A 19,515-nucleotide genomic window follows, 5' to 3' on the forward strand; every position below is an offset into this window, starting at 1 on the left:
AATGGGGTGGGGAGGGGAAGGGAAATTTCCCAGCTTGAAGAATATTCACTCAAGATAGTCACAAAACCTTCCAGTTCTACGGGCAGGAGGGAAAGGTGCCGAAAACTTTCACTATGTTCAGGCTCAGGTAAAACATATGCTCACTAGGAATACACCACAACATTTTGTTGTGGGTCCATACTACCAACTTGTCTAATGCTGCTGTAACTATAATTTTATGAAAATAAGTTGTGTAGAATTTAGAAACCGAGTCTTTAGGTTCCAAGTCCTGATCTACAACCTCATATATATTGCCATTGAATGGAAGGAAGCAGCCCAAGTTAGGTAATAGGGTTGAGTACATACTGTGCTCACAATCCAGTTAAAAGATAGTCATGACAAAGGTTCACTGAGAGCAATGGAAAAAGTTACTCTAGGGGTGAATGAAAATCTCAGTGCTTTCAGTAGAATGAAAGCTGCAGCCCTAAACACACATGGGAAGATGTCTCACTGAATAGTAGGACTTGCTTCCTACTATCTGCACAAGGTAGTGTCTCACTTTAACTGAATCAGGGTTTGTTCTTTGTTAGGGAGGTGAAAAAGACAGTCAATTAAGTATGCAGTTTCATTTTTAAAATGCAGAACTGGCAATGTTGTATCCAAAAACTTTACAGATAAAGATTTCCTCAAGCACCACTTCTAAGATTATTCATAGTAGCCATGTTCCAGGTTGTTTTTCAATGTCTAAATATCCTTTCAGAATTGGAAATGTGAATGTTTCTGCTTAGGCTGCCTTCTGAGAGTCTCTAGGACCACTGCATGTGTCATCTTCGCATTTTACTCTTTGTTTTGGAGAACCTGACACATACTTCTATAGGGCTTTGTTTCAAAAGATGGCAGAAGAGTTGAATAAGGAGCAGCATTAATACATTTTCTAAGAAGTCTCTATTTTGACATATCCCTATTCACCCCAAAATTATGCCATGATGAACAAACTCCAATTATCCACAAAAATTTGATTATAGTAGTTTGCAAATGAGAGCTGTCTATTGTTAATATGCATTAGTCAGCTGTAGAGTCCAGCCCCACTGATAGGGAAATTTAGTAAATGGGAGTTGAGGTGTAACCACCAACATTCCCCTTTCCCCTAAAGAAGTCCACGGCAATGGTTTTTCATAACCAATGAGTGTCACCTGAAACAGAAAAGCTGATGTTATATGGGAGAACTATTGCAAAGAAATATAGTCTCATTCTCTCAATTTTTCTTTCAACCAGCACAGGGGAGGATTCAGCTGTTGTGGTGCACATCGGCACTAACAATGTTGGAAAATGCACACACGTCAGTCATTTGCGTGGTGACATTCACCGAGGCTGCAAAAAGGTACACTGCAGTCCCCAAGAGCATTGGTGTGGGGCAGCGCCAACAGGGCAGATAAGGGCACCCTCCCTGCCCCTTTAAAAAAGGAACACACAAACCCAGAACCAGCTCAAAACATAGAACTTTTGAACCGGTTTGTCGCTCCAGTAAAGTAGTGCCAAACCGGTTCATGCATATCCCTAGTGAAAAAGGCAGCTGTGAAAAAGGCAAATTCCATGCTGGGCATCATTAGAAAGGGGACTGAAAATAAAAATACTAATATTATAATACCCTTATACAAATCTATGGTGTGGCCACATTTGGAATATTATGTTCAGTTCCAGTCACCATATCTTGAGGATATTGTAGAACTGGAAAAGGGCAACCAAGGTGTGCATAAGAGGGCAACCAAGACGATCAGGGGCCTTGAGCACATTCCTTATGGAGGCAAGGCTAAGCATCTGGGGGTTTTTAGTTTGGAAAAGAGCCGACTATGGGGAGACATGATAGAGGCATATAAAATTATGCATGGAATAAAGAGAGAGTGGATAGAGACATTTTTTTCACTCTCTCACAACACTAGAACCAGGGACCATTCCATAAAGCTCAAGGACACTGCACAGTATGTTACTGTTTGTGGAACTGTTTCTGTACAACTAGATCACTGCCACAATTGCTATACAATTGACAAGGACTCGAGTACTCTGTCCTGCTGTTCACTCTAAAGCATCCAGACTGACTAACTGGGGACCAGTTGTTGCACTGGATCAGTTCAAGATTTCCCATGTGAAGTATGGCTACTGTGCTGTTCTATTATGTTTTCATACAATAGTCCATCTTTTAAGATATTATCTGATCCCATCACCACCACTGCCATCTGAAGCTTTCCTGACTGGCAGTTCTGAAGATTTTTCACCCATTTCCTCATACCATTTTGACTACTTTGCTTCTGTTAGCTATCTAGGTGCTTTAGTAAAAACCTATAGTGCAATCCTATGTTCACTCAGAGTTCTATAGGGTTCAATGGACATGCACAGGAAGGTTGTAAAGAATTAGTCTTAAGCAACTCTGGATCTCTTCTTGGGCCAATAAAGTTTAGGTAATGTAGGTTAATCAGTTTGAGGTGCTGGATATGGAGAATCTTGTTTTGCTGCAAAGTGTTAGAATAGATTTCAAGTTCTGCAACTCTGTAACACAGGAATTCTCAAACTTGGGTCCCCAGATGTTGTTGGACTACAGCTCCCATGATCCCCAACCACAATGGCCAATGGGAGGCAGTTAAAAGCCATGGTGACTGGGGATGGAAGCTCCAGTCCAATAACATCTGGGGACCCAGGTTTGAGAACCCAGGCTATAACCAACAGTTATGCAAATAGGCAAATATTTTACCTCAGTCTTGCCAACGATGCCTTTTGGTTCTCCAAGCTGTATAGCTGCGGAAGATGGCCAGTTAAGGAAAATGGCATACAATAAGTTTGCTTTTGGTTTGAATGTGTACCTGAGGGAAATTAAGTATGAAAGTTACAATTCTTTTAGTGAAGATAAATTACCTTTACAAACACTGTGACACCATCAGTGCTTTATTATTATTGTTACAAGTATTGCACTCACAAGAAGTGTATTCTTTTAAATTACATTTATTTTTCCGAAGAGAAAGGAAGAGTGCTTACCAACCAGTAATTAGAATTGCTATCCCACTGGGTGGAGAGAAGAATACGGAATATTATAAAAAGGAAGAAACTCAGGTGAGGCAAGAACAGCTGAATGAATTTGTCTTAAAAGATGGATGAAATCAGGGAGTAGGACCAGATCCCATCAGCTAGCCTGTCAGGTCAAGGGCTAATATTCTGCCTCAGAAATCGTTGGTATGGGGGGAAATGGTATCTCTTTTCCTTCCCAGTTCCAATACCGTGTTTCCCCGAAAATAAGACACTGTCTTATATTTATTTTTCCTCAAGGAGACACACTATGGCTTATTTTCAGGGGATGTCTTATTTTTATTAAGTGTGGTACAACAATCTACATTTATTCAATTATAGTTAAGTCATCTTCTTCTGGAACATCGTCATAACTCTCATATGATCCATATAAGACCCACAGACTGTTGCTGGTCAGTGTTGGGGAGCAGCAGCTTTACTGGTGTGTGTGTGGGGTGAGAGAGACCCACAGACTGTTGCTGGTCAGTGTTGGGAAGCAGCAGCTTTACTGGTGTGTGTGTGGGGTGAGAGAGACCCACAGACAGGGGCGTAACGATACCGGTAGGGGTGGCAGGCTGCAAGCTGAGGATACGGTAGAGGGAAGTACGGTAAAAATCTCCTCAGAAAATCTCCTCCTCAAAAATCTCCCCTCCTCCTGGCGGTGGCGAGCGGCGGCGAGAGTAAGCGCGGCGGTGGCGGGAGGTGGTGAGAGTACGCCGGGAAGCGACGCTGGGCCAGACGGCAGGCCTCGGCGTCGCTCGGCGCACTCCCGCCCGCCACCGCCGTGCTTACCGTACCGGTACTCTCGCCGCCGCCGTGAGAGTACCGGTACGGTAAGCACGGCGGTGGCGGGTGGGAGTGCGCAGAGCGACGCCGAGGCCTGCCGTCTTGCCCAGCGTCGCTTCCCGGCGTACTCTCGCCGCCGCCCGCCGCCACCAGGAGGAGAGGAGATTTTTGAGGAGGAGATTTTCTGAGGAGATTTTTACCATACTTCCCTCTACTGTATGCCTCAGCTTGCAGCCTGCCACCCCTACCGGTATCGTTACGCCCCTGTCTGTGGGTCTCTCTCACCCCACACAAACACCAGGGGGATAGGGGAAAAGGTTCAGCAAGCAGCCTGCTACTGAGCCAGGAGAGATCACCACTATGTCTTATTTTCGGGGTATGGCTTATATTGCACAACTGCTTAGAAATCCTGCTACGGCTTATTTTATGGGTATGTCTTATTTTCAGGGAAACACGGTACCTGTACCGGAGACTAGAATAGTGGTCCATATGTTCTGCAGAGCTCCACCTTTGCTGAGAGGGTGCTGCAGAAAGGCTTGCTGTGCATGCAAGGAGAGGGCAGGAGAATGATTTTTGTTCCTCTCCTCACCATCCAAAAGTGCTCTTTGGCTTCCAGAAATATGTCCCTGAAGGCTGCTATCTGTTATAACTTTTAGAAGCAAAAGCTTTTGAAGGGTTTGTGTCTCATAACAGAAAAAATTATTTCTGTTTACATTGCCCAATACAGCTTTCTGCACAGCAGTCACATCGGCCAAGCTGGCTCAAGCTCACTTTGTTTAAAATAAGCAGAGGACAATATACAAGTTACTCTTAGTACCTGTTTTCAGTGGCAAATGGCTGCCAATAGCTGTTCAATATAACAGCCCTAGGAATAATGTATACAGTGTACATTTAGTGTCCTATACATCAGTTAGCACTTGACTAGTAGTGCATTTCCTATTACATTCAGTTGGGCTCATGCACATTTGTAGTTAATCTTAAAATGGAATTTGCACACAAGTATTTCCAGTGGTTTATACCATTTGTTTTTAGATTCAACAGATAAAATACAAATGCTATCCAAATCCAAACACTTAAGTCTCACATATTTTGCCTTCAGAGTCTCTGGAACATTTTAAACAACTGATAGTACCTCTAAACTGTTTTAGTGGTTTGTTTTAATTGGAAACCGCCCTGAGCCATGTTGGAAGGGTGGTATACAAATCAAATCAATAAATAAAATAAAATAAATACAGGCATTTCCATAACTAACTTTAAACCATACTAAACCTGGAACTTCTGATTTCTCAGCTTTCTTCCAGAACAAGAGCAACTAAGAGCCAGTGTGGTGTAGTGGTTAGAGTGCTGGACTAGGACCAGGGAGACCCGAGTTCAAATCCCCATTCAGCCACGATACTAGCTGGGTGACTCTGGGCCAGTCACTTCTCTCTCAGCCTAACCTACTTCACAGGGTTGTTGTGAGGAGAAACTCAAGTATGTAGTACACCACTCTGGGCTCCTTGGAGGAAGAGCGGGATATAAATGTAATAATAATAATAATAATAATAATAATAATAATAATAATAATAAATAATATTACACCATTTTCAGATAAACCCCTACTGATGCTTGCCCAAAGAATTCTGTCATGCAATCTGCAGGCATCCAAGTATATAAATTAAATATTGGGCACTTTCAGAAGTAATAGTTCTTCAGTAAAGATTGCCAAGAACATTGCACACAAAAACCTAACAAATAAACCCATTCACTTTGACATAACACCCTGTGTGTTTGTTTAGAGAACTTACCATACTCCCGGTGTGATACTGTCATTCTGGGCTCTCCAAGGTTTAGTGCTAAAAATGGCTTCCCCATTCACTGCCAGCCAAGTCCCCATTTGCTTTAAGCGCTCTTCAAAAATAACAGGAATGAGACCATCATGACTGGGCCCAATGTTCACCAAGAGATTTCCTCCACATGACACTGTTTGTACAAGTTCCTGGAATTATTTGGGAGGTGAAAACAGAAAGAGAGAGCATTCACAGGGTTGATAAAAATTGATGTGTTGTTTTTTTAAATGGACTTTTTACATTTAAATTGAACTTTTAAAAATTCATAAAGAACCTAGATCATTAATATTCATCATAACCTCGTTATATCCTATGAATGTTAACAGCAGTTTGGGGGTGAGAGATAACAGGCCTGCTCAGTTCTATTCTGCAGGTGGTGTGTACTGGCATATACACACAGTCAAGCCCTTCCCCCTGTCACTGCTGCCAAAAGTGCAAAGATAGAGAAGGTCAATGAATGAATAGAGGATTTGTGGGGGATGAAGATCTGAGCCAGGAGGAGATCTGGAGATAGATGCACGGGATAGGGGAGGGGAGGGGGAATAGAAAGTGAAACCAAAAATTAGCAGAACATATTCATGCAGTCTTGAGGAAACCTTTTCCAAGTGTATCCTCCATTGTAGAAATGAAACACTTATGGCAGCAGGCCATAAGAGAGACCCCATTTGGGAACATTTTAATGAAGTTCCTGTATCTGTGGGTAAGAAAGGCATCCGTGCAAAATGCAAGCAGTGCAACAACGAAATGCAAGGCCTGGTTGCCCAAATTAAACAGCATTATGAGAAGTGTGTGCCTACCTTCTGAAAATGAAACCTACATCTCTGAATATGTATTGTTATATTACACAAGATTGTACTTTTACAGAAAATGATGTTTAAACAGAATCTTCCTGACTAGTAATTTAGATAATTAAAATAGAGTCCTTCTGTAAAGTGATTTAAATCATTATTTAAATTTATTTGATTTAAATCAAATCAAGCCTGACACTAAAAGTGTAGTATGACTATCAACACAGTGGTACAAAGTTTGAAGCTTTAGGTTCTGGTAAGGTCTAGTTATTCAAGTGGAGCCATTTCTGTGAATTACTACAGACTTCATCTTAGTTGTAGCCTCACCAATAACTTCCTCAGAAGTTTGAGGCAGTCAGTCCCAGAGCAAGCATTATCTTTTGCACTGGGTTGGCAGCAGTACCTTTCCTCATACAGCAAGTTTCTCTTAGTGCTTGTGTTCCCCTTTCAATGTTCCTTCCTTTCACAATTTAACAACTATGGCTGAGATCTTAGTGCAACAGGATTATTTTTCAGGAGTTGCCTCTCAGGAGGTAACTCTGCAGATCACACATACCCACCCACATAGACTTAAAAATTCCTCAAGTTGTGATAGTCTGGAGCAAGAACTATGGATTTATTTATTAAAATCACTTGTAGGCAGGGTGGATTTGATTTAAATCAAACTGATTTAAATCACAATTTAAATCACTAGCAGGGTGGATAAAAATCAAAAAAATCCGATTTAAATCAAAAAAATCTGATTTTTTGATTTAAATTGGATTTTTTTTATTTAAATTGGATTTTTTTTTATTTTTATCCACCCTGCTAGTGATTTAAATCGTGATTTAAATCAAATCCACCCTGCTTGTATGTCAACTCTCCTTTCCTGAAGGCAGCTCACAACAGTAACACATTCAAGATCTGGAACACAACAAATACACAAGCTGGATGTCTACAGGTGAAACTCAAAAAATTAGAATATCGTGCAAAAGTTCATTAATTTCAGTAATGCAAATTAAAAGGGGAAACTGATATGAGATAGACGCATTACATGCAAAGTGAGATAAGTCAAGCCTTAATTTGTTATAATTGTGATGATCATGGCGTACAGCTCATGAGAACCCCAAATCCACAATCCCAGAAAATTAGAATATTACATGAAACCAATAAAACAAGGATTGTAAATAGAACAATTATTTTAATTTGCATTACTGAAATTAATGAACTTTTCAGTAATTTGCATTACTGAAATTAATGAACTTTTGCACGATGTTCTAATTTTTCGAGTTTCACCTGTATATCAGCAGCAATATCCTATATTATCCTATATTATCCTGTCACATTCAGTCCATGAAGCTTTTCTAAAGAGGTGTGTGTGTGTTTGTATGTGTGTGTGGGGGGGGGGTCCTTGTAGTCCCTTTTATAGACTGTAACTGATACACAATAGTCAATTTCATTTGGAAGGTTGTTCTATAACCCCCAAAACTACTATCGAGAAAGCTCAGCTTCTTGTGAAAGCTAACCTGACCTCATGAGCAGAAAGCAGGACTCTAGTAGAATATCTTAACTGGTGAGGGAGAACCATATGGAGAGAGAAAAAGAAGCAGACTGAAAGGCATGTAGGTCCTTTGAGTTCTAGTTTTGTCTCACTTTACCTTGATGAGCTCTTCAATTGTAAGATAATCATTCAACCGTGCATTCCTCCGGTATCCCCATGACAATCTATCAATAGTCATACAGTTTTCCCACTTATGAGGCAAAAGGTGTCCTGGGTTATATCGATCAGCACAAGTGTAATATCCTCCATGTTTACATATAGTGCCTGTTCCCCAGCGATCGTTTGTTACAACTGTGTCCCGAACTGGGCTGAAGATGAAATGATATATATTAGATGGTACCTGCAATCCAGATGCCCAGACATTTTGGGAACTTCCATTATCAGCTATTATCATTACAGTACTGGGCCAATTTGAATGATATGTCTAACTGGCATCACTCACCATATGATTAGGTACATGAGCTAATGTCCCCCACCCTCCTCCTAGTGTGCTGTCCCACCTTTCACAAGGTCATAGAAGGGTTAGTCTGAACTACTTAAGCACAAGCAAGGTGGCAGCTGATTTGAACCACACCCCCAACACAATTATGGAAAGTACAGAGGCTTGCCAGGAGGGGGAACAGGATGTATGCAGCAATTTGTTGTGTACAATGTTGCCCATCAAGCCTGCAATGATTACAAGAAGGGATATACAGTAGTCCCATCGCCCTCTCTCTTATTTTAGATAATAACTAAGTTCAAATTTGTATTATCAAATGCTCAATTAAAGCAATGAGCTGAGCAAACTGTTATAAAAACAAATGCAGTAATTACTATGTTTCCATATAAAGCTTAAACTACATTATTTCAATGAGAGCAATGACACACCTTTCATTATAAAGCCAGGCTAGGAAGCCAGTGCTGTTCCAATAAGTGTCTGGGGCTTGCCCATCTCCATCTGACCACAGAATCTCTGGATGGTACTTGTTCACAATCTCATACAGCTCTGGAAGAGACTTGGCCCTTGGAAATTGGTTTGTTGTGAATACATTGTAGGCATCATCAAGGAAGAGAGGATTGAACCATTCAAAAAGAGAATGATACAGCCCAAAGTGTAAGCCAGTCTTGTTTCTAATGGACGATGCTAACTCAGACACAATGTCCCTTTTTGGTCCAATGTCAACAGCATTCCAAGCCCAAGAATATTTAGATCCCCACAAAGTAAAACCTAGAAAATGAAGGTTAGAATGATATTTAAACAATAAAAAGATGGTAAATATTTTGCATGCCTCATTTTACATTCCTATTTACTGAGATTTTTTGCAATAGGTTCAGTAATAAAAATGCATGTGCTGGAATCCACATATGGCAACAGTGGAGAATCCTAGATTTTTCCATTTACAATCTTGGTAGCAAATGGTCTTGAAATGTATTCTGGGTAGGAATATTCTCCAAAATATGCCAATATTTTACATGGACAGAAGCATGAAGCAGCAGTCCATGCCTGAAAGTTTCTGATATAGATGATTCACAATAAGATTTATATTATTAATTTCATTAATTGATGCAAGTTTAGTTCAGGCAAGTTTCAAACTTTGATGTCAAATTTCAGTTCCAAAAGTTGGCAAATTCCAAGGTCAAATTTTGACAACAAAATTAAACTTTTTAAAAATCCGCTGATAAAGAGTCAGCAGATTGAGTTTTTGCAAAATTTTGTTTCAATGATATAGCATGAGGGTCTGCTGTTAAAAGGGGGGGAAATCAAGAACTTCACTGTTCATATCCATGCTTTTGAGCATGCCTAAAATATCTCGTTGGAGCCTACCCATGTACAGATACACAGAATTGAGATTTTGTACATATTAAACTGAAACTGTGTTCACATTATTCCTTTGTTCATTAAAGATTGTTGAAATAAATAGTAATAATAGAGATTAATACTTTAATTCAAAGCACGATGGGAAAGGTACCTCGCAGGAGTGGTCAAAGGAGAAGTTTTGACTGTGTGTGGCATTCATCAAAATATAAAGGCCATTAACATTTCTGTCTTATGGGAATAGTGTGGCCACTGGTCTTCTGCCACATGACAAAACAAACCATCACCATGCTTGTAGTCTAAAAGAGCTATTCAGATGAACAGGCAGGAATCGTACACACAGGCATAATTTCCTGTGATGTTTTTTCGACACAGCCCAATGCCCAAAGAAGCAAGCTATTTTAAAATGAAAGTTACTTGCTTCTTTAGCAGTGAGAGATGCTGCAGAAAAACTTCAATTACATCTCTATCAGTGCATACAATTCCCAGATACATGCATAAAAAAAACTTATTTGGATGGCAGCCCATATAGTGAAATAAGACCCAGCATCAGCTCATTGCACTCTCAAACAGCTGTCCAGGCCCTCTTCCCCTTTGGCATCAGGTTTAGTGGCAGCAAAAATGGTGTTCTAACCAGCATCCACTGGCCCCCATTTTTCTGACCTACACACAATGGTCCAGGGAGCGTTGTACTATACTCAGAGGCTTTGCAGTGGGATGGCAACATGACTAGAATCCCCATTGCTCCTACTGCCAGGAAGAAGGGGGGGGGGGCACCACAATATTAATATATTATATATTATATATTTATTTTCATCATCAGCATCAGCATCAACAGAACATTTCTAAAATGTGCTTACATAGTAAAATAAAAAGAAGAAGCTGGTCCCCGTCCCTGAAGGGCTCATAATCTAAATCACAAACATAACCTAAATCACATCACCAGCAACAATCACTGGAGAAATGCTGTGCTGAGACTGAACAGAGACAGTTTCTCTTCCCCTGCTAATAATAAATTTAGCACCACTTTGAAAAGGTGATTCTTTGCCCAGTTAGTAGGGATCTGCCACCAATGTAAGGAGAAGAGCAGGAGGCTAACCCAGGTAAGGAAAGGGCCCACTAGAGAGCACTTTGCTGAGGATCCCCTCAGACATGGAGCCGACCTTAACTGAGATGTAAACTGTTATAAAGAATCCCAGCACAAGGACAATTTTGCATTGAATATCACATACAGGTGAAACTCGGAAAATTAGAATATCGTGCAAAAGTCCATTAATTTCAGTAATGCAAATTAAAAGGTGAAACTGATATATGAGACAGACGCATTACATGCAAAGCGAGATAAGTCAAGCCTTAATTTGTTATAATTGTGATGATCATGGCGTACAGCTCATGAAAACCCCCAATCCACAATCCCAGAAAATTAGAATATAACATGGAACCAAGAAGACAAGGATTGTAGAATAGAACAATATCGGACCTCCAAAAAGTATAAGCATGCATATGTATTCAGTACTTGGTTTGGGCCCCTTTTGCAGCAATTACTGCCTCAATGCAGCGTGGCATGGATGCTATCAGCCTGTGGCACTGCTGAGGTGTTATGGAAGACCAGGATGCTTCAATAGCGGCCTTCAGCTCTTCTGCATTGTTTGGTCTCATGTCTCTCATCCTTCTCTTGGCAATGCCCCATAGATTCTCTATGGGGTCAGGTCAGGCGAGTTTGCTGGCCAATCAAGCACAGTACACTGTATACTTTTCGGAGGTCCGATATTGTTCTATTCTACAATCCTTGTCTTCTTGGTTCCATGTAATATTCTAATTTTCTGGGATTGTGGATTTGGGGTTTTCATGAGCTGTACGCCATGATCATCACAATTATAACAAATTAAGGCTTGACTTTTCTCGCTTTGCATGTAATGCGTCTGTCTCATATATCAGTTTCACCTTTTAATTTGCATTACTGAAATTAATGGACTTTTGCACGATATTCTAATTTTCCGAGTTTCACCTGTATTTGAAGATCAAGAGTTTTCATTGTTCAGAAGCCAAGTTTCTAAACAGCAAGGTTTGAAACGAAAGCATGAATACTAGAACATTCCCTGGTGAAATGCTAAGACCTCCTTCCACACTTCTAATGTTTGCTAAAGTCGTCCAGAATCTCCAATAGCCCTAGATTGGCAAATGTAATTTGCTAAAACAAACAATTTGTTTTCTTCGCATCTTACATTCTTATTATAAAATTTGAATTTGGGATCTGTCGACCATAATCTAACGAAAGTAAGAATTTACATTTTCTTCATTCAGATTATACATGATTCCTGCATTCTCGGTGCTTAACATATCGTTCTTATAACAGAACAATATCTGGATAGAACAGCAGTGGTTCAGTTTATAATGGAATCACAATGCAGCAAGCTTCTTGCAGAAGTGCATGGCACTCATTACATGTATGAAACAGCACATGCTTCTGGTTTATTAAACAACAGAAGTGTTGCTCAATTTGTCTCAACAGGAAGGTATTACCATACCCTGGTTCAAGTCCAATACTGTTATCTGCTACATCAGACTGGTTCCATCGTACTATGTTTTTCTCAGTTTTGGAGAAGTGCATTTGAGTGCACCTTTTGGTATTCTCGAGAGCAGGCATGGAATTTGGCTACTCTAAAGAACATCAGGAGATGCACCCAAATTCATGTATTGTCTCCTAAAGCGGAATCAGTGTGAAGTAATGGACAGAGTGCTAGACTTGAAACAAGGATACTGGGTGTGAATCTCCACTGAATCATGACAGTCATTAGGTAAAACTGGGCCAACCTAGAATGGGGTAACCAATCCCTCAGTCTTACTGAGATATATGCTATCCTGCTTGGAGGGAGGGTGGGATAAGCATGCAAATAATAATAATAATAACCATATCATAACACCAATCAACTACTTCCTTGCAGAGTTTGGAACAAAACCCAGATCCTAAGCAGCTGAGTGAGTAAGTTCCACATTCTTCTGAAGTAAGCACACCAAACTACTAATCTATAAAAGACAAGTATTTGGTTTACCTTCATGGTGCTTTGAAGTCAAGACAACGTATTTGGCCCCTGAAGCTTTCAAAATGTCTGCCCACCGATCAGCATCAAAAAACTCAGCTCTAAACAAGGGGCCAAAATTTTCATAACTGAATCCAGGAGGATAGTTTGAATCCATAAATTTTACATAATCTTTTCTCTTTTCTTTTTGCCAATACCACCTGTAAAGAAATAATATACCATAGTATAGTATCTGCACACAAGCTCAGATGTTCCCAAACATCTTGCCTTGAAGTGAATTCCTTCAGCTATCCTGAAAATAAGACATTTACAGGGTGAACCACCTATGTAGTTGGCACATCATGAATTTAGCATCCACAAGTAAAAAAAGACACAACCAGTATCTTAGGCAGAACTGGGCATATCCTGGAACATCAGCTAAACCAAACAGCTTTCTAGGCCTCAGACTAACTGATAAATGTTTGCAAGCATGACTATACACACCAACCATTCCAGGACTCATAAGTTTCAGCAGGGTGTTTTTGTCTTTTGTTTTAAGTGGGGAGGACTAAGGCTTCGGAACTCTACAAGAGCTCCCCAGCTGTAGGGATGTGCATGAACCTCTTCAGAGGCCCTTTTACGGGCCTCTGAACAGGTTTGAACATGGGGCCGGTTCGAAGTTTGATTGAGAGGGGTGCCTCTTTAAGGGTGGGGGGAGGGTGCCGCTTTCCCCCCACCGGTGCTCATTGCTGTTAAAAGCCTTCGTGGCGGCAGTGTGCCATGATGGGCGCATGCCGAGGAGGGCAACAGGGCGGCCGGAACATGCTGCTGCCCCAAAGGCTTTTAACAGCAGTGAGCACCGGTGGGGGTAAGTGGTGGGAGGGGTAAGTGCACCCTCCCCTGCCCTTAAAGCAGCACCCCCGCCGTCTTTGAACCGCCCAACCACAGTTCCGTGCACATCCCTACCTGACTGTCCTTCCTAAGTATTAGATATCCATCTTCTGTCTTTGTCATTCATTTATTTTCAATGGCCCACATGTTGTGCAGCATTAAACAAGCATTTCCGATTGACCTGCGCAGCTGCAGACATCTAAAGAAACACTGGTGGCCTTGCACAAGAGCACAAATACTTAAAGCAGCATGCCTGCACTTCAGGAGTGCTACTTACATTGGAAGCAATATAGTAGTGCTCCTGAAGTGTGGGAGCACTGCGTTTCAGTATTTGCACTCTTGCACAAGACCACAGCTTCCTTAGAAGGCCACAGTAGTGCAGGCTGATCAGAAATTCCTGCATAACACTGTGCAACATGTGGGCCAATATCTACAAGCCTGTTCATACAATATGTTCAATGCGTGTACAATTTGTGCATCTATACTCACATATAGTTCTTCACATATTATGTTCCACATTTGTACAGCAGTATACTTCCCGTCTGCCCCCTGTATTTGGGGGGCCTGTGCCCAGGTTCACTTTTAGACTGCATGCACTGCACCGTCATTCACACAAAAACATGTACATGTACACAGACATCTGTATGCTTGTAAAACATAATGTCTGAATGGGGCTTGTGTTTCTCTACTGTTTGACTTTCCAACATTCAAATTCTTGTGGGGGACGAGATGAAGATTTGTTGCAAATCTGAATCTTGGAAGCCTTGCTATATGCAAATACAAATGATATGCAGGTGTGGAAACAACATTGGTCATTTACTTCAGCAGTAAAGTAATTTACTTCTGTCCTCTCCCATACTGCCAACTGTTTATTTCTCTTAAGTTCATAGTGTAACCATAGAAATTATGAACTTTACTACAGAAGTAGATGGCCAATGTTTGAGAACAAGCTGAGAGAACAGTGCAGCAAAATTTACAGTGGGATAATAGTAGTTATGTGAAAAACAAAATTGATGTGGATTGTAATTGTAATTTTATTTACAGTCATTGACCAAACAGAGAATAAAAACTAATAAACATTAAAATGTGTGTATGTGTGTGTGTGTGTATATATGTGTGTGTGTGTGTGTGTGTGTGTGTGTATACATACACATACAGTTTAGAATTAGGATGATGTCCCATTATACCTCTTAAAAGCAATACAGTGGTCCCTCGACTTACGAACTACTCGACATAAGTATTTTTCGAGTTACAAACGGCAGTTTTAGATCCGGTTTTAGATGCGGTTTTTTCGACTTACAAATTTTTAGATGGGGTTTCCTCGACTTACGAATTTTACATGCGGTTTCCTTGACTTGCCTGCCTGTTTACTGCCTGTTTATTCTTGAAAAGAAATGTTCCTGTGCAGTTTGCAAGCCTTACTGGGGGTCTGGGTCTTTTTTCTAGGCTCCGGAACGCATTAATCCGTTCCCAATGCATTCCTATGGGAAACCGCTTTTCGACTTACGAACTTTTCGACTTACAAATGTGCATTCGGAAGGGATTAATTTCGTAAGTAGAGGGACCACTGTATAACTAAACTTAGCTACAGAAATAGAAATTGAAGCATCTTTATCTGAAAGAAGATGTTTTACAAGATTATCATCAAGATTATCATACCAGTTTACATATTAAAGGAGCAATAAGATGTTCCCTAGGATATAAATGGAATTTACAATGGAGAAGAATGTGTGCAACAGTTTCTGTATCTCCTGACCCACAACTACAGTGTCGTTCTTCTAAAGGAACACCCTGAAACCTCCCGGCTAGAAGTGCAGATGGAAAGGAGTTAACCCTTACTCTCGTAAATTTCCATCGAAACTTAGAAAAAGTGATTGTTGACAGATATTTTGCGGGGGAAAGGTCCATCTTAGTTCTTATTACTCTATAAAACTCTGGAAGTACAGCCCCGTTTTCTTGGATCTCAATATCAACAAGGCATTGTCTCACTACTCTTTTCGCATTCGCTAGACCCAGTTCCAGCAATTGAGCTGGATCTAAGCCTAGAAAGGTGAGTTTATTACTTACTGTAGCACACCATAGTGACTGGGGACTAGCTGAGAGAAACTCAGGAATTAAACCAACTGGTCGCAGATGTATTTTCAACCAAAAATAGATAATTAGAAGCCAGGCCCGAGATTCAATTTTTATAAAGCCAGCCTCTGTCCTTAAAGTCACATTCGCTGTACATTTTGGAGTGCCAAATAAGTTCCTCAAGAACCATGACTGGCTTCTTTCCAGAATGTCAAACCTTGAGTATGGACCTAATTGAATACCATACAATAATTGCGGAACGACCTTTGCAGTATAGAGCTTTAAAGCAGCTGGAATGAAGCCTGCACCCTGAGTTCTAAAAAATCTTAAGATTGCTGCTGTGCTACGTTAGACCCACTCGAGACCAAACCAATTCAAGTCCCATGTTCAAGAACTCCTTTGTTTTGGAACCTGTTTGTGATTCCAGTGTTCTGCCTTGCAACATCGTGATCGTTACAATAGCTAACAGAAAACTTGGTGGTCCTGTACCTATCAATAGGATGGCAAAATGGAGATACCCACAGACAAGATGAGGTGGTGTTGCATAATGGCCAAGAAACTGAGGCACAAATCTTCCAGAATCCTCTACCACGAATTCCCCAGGTTGCCTTAGGCAAGTCACTCTCGCTTAGCCTCAGCTCCAATATGAGGATAGTAATACTTACGTATAACATTGTTGTCAAGAAAGTACACGTGAAGTGCTTTACACGCTCAAAAAGCGCTATATAAATTCTAAGTATCATTGCTACTATTTAGAGAATTCCCCAGATATTGAGAATTCCCCAGATACCCTAACCCTAGAAACTACTGCTTGAGACAATATAAAAATGTAATTATAAATATAACCCCACAATAGTCCAATGAGGACTGAGCATGCTCAGAGGCCTTCAGAATCATAGAATGTTCAGAGCAAACAAGTGTCAGTTAAAAAAGAAGACGTCGGGGGTTGGGTGGAAAAGAGAAGGAAACTGGCATGCAAGTCGGTAACAGCTTATGCTATCCTATTCAATGCTCTCAGACCAAGATGTTTTATGGTTTTAAGGGGTGCAGACAGAGGAAAGCCTGAGGAGTAAGTTCTCACTTAGATGTAAAGTGAGGAGAGCTGGTCTTGTGGTAGCAAGCATGACTTGTCCCCATAGCTAAGCAGGGTCTGCCCTGGTTGCATCACATTGATGTGTGAGCACTGCAAGATATTCCCCTTAGGGGATGGAGCCACTCTGGGAAGAGCAGAAGGTTTGAAGTTCCCTCCCTGGCTTCTCCAAGATAGGGCTGAGAGAGATTCCTGCCTGCAACCTTGGAGAAGCCGCTGCCAGTCTGTGAAGACAATACTGAGCTAGATAGACCAATGGTCTGACTCAGTATATGGCAGGTCCCTATGTTCCTAAATGTTTGGCGGGAGGGAGTGTTTGGGGGAGTTCAGTAAAATTGAGCACAGGGGTGACTCCTCAAATGCTTAGCAGGAGATCTGCAGCCCTGGTTTTAAAGATAATAACCCCTCTGAAGCTATGATGAGATTTATTAGGGTCAGAAAAAAAATACTTCCTCGGGTTCTAATTAATCTAGTGGGGCAGGATTCTTTTAGATAAAAATGGAGCACAGCCAGTAACAATTAAAGTATCCTGGAATTGGGGTGGGGAATGAGAATAGGTTTTTTTCAGTCCCAATCCAGAGGGTGGAAAATGATGCTGCCATGCTGCATAATTATGCTGCAAATTATGCAGCCCCAATCCTAACCTGGTAAGTAGCCTCTCCCTGAAGTGTAGTACCACTCAGATTCAGGACTAGATGAGCAGTTTCCATAGCATAGGCATGACCACTACACTTCCCATTATCCCTTGCTACAACCACTGCCATTGTGGTTGGGGATAATGGGAGTTGTAATCCAACAACCTCTGGGAATCCCTGTTATAGGAAAATTATGCTATTGCACTAAGCGGCTAAGGTTCAAAGCTAGGCAAACAGGAAGCTATTGATCTAGCCCCAGATGTTGGATGGGAGTAGGGCAGGGGTTTCCAGAATTTGCCCATGGGCCATCCTCACGGGCCCTTGACTTAGCAGAGTGCCTCTGAGCATGTTCAGAGGCACTTCCACTGTACCAGAATAGCCAACTCCGCACTTCAGGGATAAAGCAGCAGCAGAGCTTCCAAGTAGGTTGCAGGCAGAGCACTTTCAAATATAAATACCAAGTACTGACAAATTGGCCACTAGGTTTCTTTAAGAAACCATTAGACTTCTACCTACGAATGAAGAGAGGAAAATGAGAGTGCCCTGCCGGGGGCAACTGAGTAAAGAGTTTACATAGGATCGAGCAGCTAGGCGTGCTTCAACCTATGAGTTTCCCCATTCAAGGGAGGTCTTTAAATCGCGCACAGACACTGACTTATGGGCATTTCCCTGGAATGCAACGAGACTTACTTTCGAGAAAACAGTCACGGGCTCGAGCTGTGAAACAAAAAGAGGAGAGGGAAAGGCAAGGCAGAGTTGTGTAGAGAAACCTCACCAAAACCATTCACTGCCGAAGCTGGGCACCGAGAAGACGCCCCAGTGGATAAAAATGCCAAACTTGACCTCGTCAAACCAAGCGGGAAGCGGCCTGGAATCCAGCGACTCCCAGGTCGGGTCATAAGGAGGAGCGGCGGCACTTCCCGGCAGGAGAAGGAGGAAGAGCAGGTGGGAAAGGCCGGCCAAGGGAAGGCAGGAGCTGGGGACGCCAGACATGATGGAGCAAGAATCCTCGCGCGCCGCTTCTCAGTTCCTCTCTGTGCCGCCGCTTCTCAGGATGATGACGCCAGTCAGCTGACCGGCGGCGAAGGAAGGCGGCTGCTTCAGCCTGCGGCTTTGCTTTCTGTTTCTCCTTGGGGGGAAAAGTCGTGGGCTAGGTAGCTGGGTGCGTCCTTTCAAGGGCAGGGCAGGCAGTAAGGCGGCCGGCGAGCCCTTTTCGGAGGGCGGGGGAATGAGCTTTGAGGCGTGTGACTCGGGCTCAGATCGAAGGCTCTGTGATCATCGGCGGGTTTTTATGCCGATTAAATCAATGAGCGTTCGGAATCCATCAAAAGGAGTAACTTCGTCGTACTACTGCCTTCCTTACTGTATATAAAGGTTACTATCACGGCTGTCTACTGAATCTGCATTTAATAGTGGCGTTTATCTGTTACTGACAGTCGTTTTTATCTGTTTGGGGTAGTGTCTGACTTGAGAATTGGTTGGGACATCTTTGCTAAGATGTGTCCAGCGTTTGAAATTTTGTGAGCAAGTTGATATTTTGGAAGCGATACAATAAATATGTGACAATAATAATCGTTAAAAACAGTGTTAAAGGAACCTTATTTCGGATTTCTCTTTACTGTCTAGTTTGCATTTCCCTCTCTTCTTGTGGGAGCGGTTAAAGAAGCTGAGCTGTGATTTTCTTTAAACAGAATGGTGTCCTTAAATGCACACCATCTTTCATTCTGTCTTCTGTTGTAATGCAGTGCAATATTTGAACAACAGCATCTATCCTGGCCACTCTGAAAATGGCATGAGTGTCATAATTGTGTCATGAATGTCTGTACTATTCAGGGGCTGGACAGGTAGGGCCCCCGGAGCCACTACCATATAAGTAAGTAGTATCCGTTTTTATAATATAGGAAGCTGCCTTATACTGAGTCAGACCATTGGTCCATCTAGCTCAGTATTGTCTACTCTACACAGTTGGGCAGCAGCTTCTCCAAGCGGACAGGTGTCTCTCTGAGCCCTGATATCACAGTTATTCAAGTTATCA

At 41.7% G+C, this 19,515-nt stretch overlaps 1 protein-coding gene across 3 annotated transcripts; it reads right to left on the bottom strand.

Moving 5' to 3' along the window:
- Positions 1 to 590: 590 nt before the first annotated feature.
- Positions 591 to 18,694, bottom strand: FUCA2 (alpha-L-fucosidase 2). 3 transcript variants are annotated; one of them, XM_053290356.1, is made up of 7 exons: positions 18,256 to 18,694; positions 12,825 to 13,012; positions 8,844 to 9,183; positions 8,074 to 8,284; positions 5,607 to 5,797; positions 2,726 to 2,834; positions 591 to 1,172 (listed from the first exon to the last, which is right to left on the bottom strand). In XM_053290356.1, the coding sequence occupies exons 1-7, from the start codon at positions 18,471 to 18,473 to the stop codon at positions 1,032 to 1,034; spliced, it is 1,398 nt and encodes a 465-aa protein (XP_053146331.1). In that variant the 5' UTR covers positions 18,474 to 18,694; the 3' UTR covers positions 591 to 1,031. The 3 variants fall into 3 exon arrangements, with proteins under 3 accessions (XP_053146331.1, XP_053146341.1, XP_053146352.1); XM_053290366.1 differs by having other exon boundaries at positions 18,324 to 18,693; XM_053290377.1 differs by having other exon boundaries at positions 18,171 to 18,348.
- Between the last annotated feature and the right edge of the window lie 821 nt (positions 18,695 to 19,515).

Source organism: Hemicordylus capensis, chromosome 1 (genome assembly GCF_027244095.1).
Source record: "Hemicordylus capensis ecotype Gifberg chromosome 1, rHemCap1.1.pri, whole genome shotgun sequence".
Classification (NCBI taxonomy): domain Eukaryota; kingdom Metazoa; phylum Chordata; class Lepidosauria; order Squamata; family Cordylidae; genus Hemicordylus; species Hemicordylus capensis.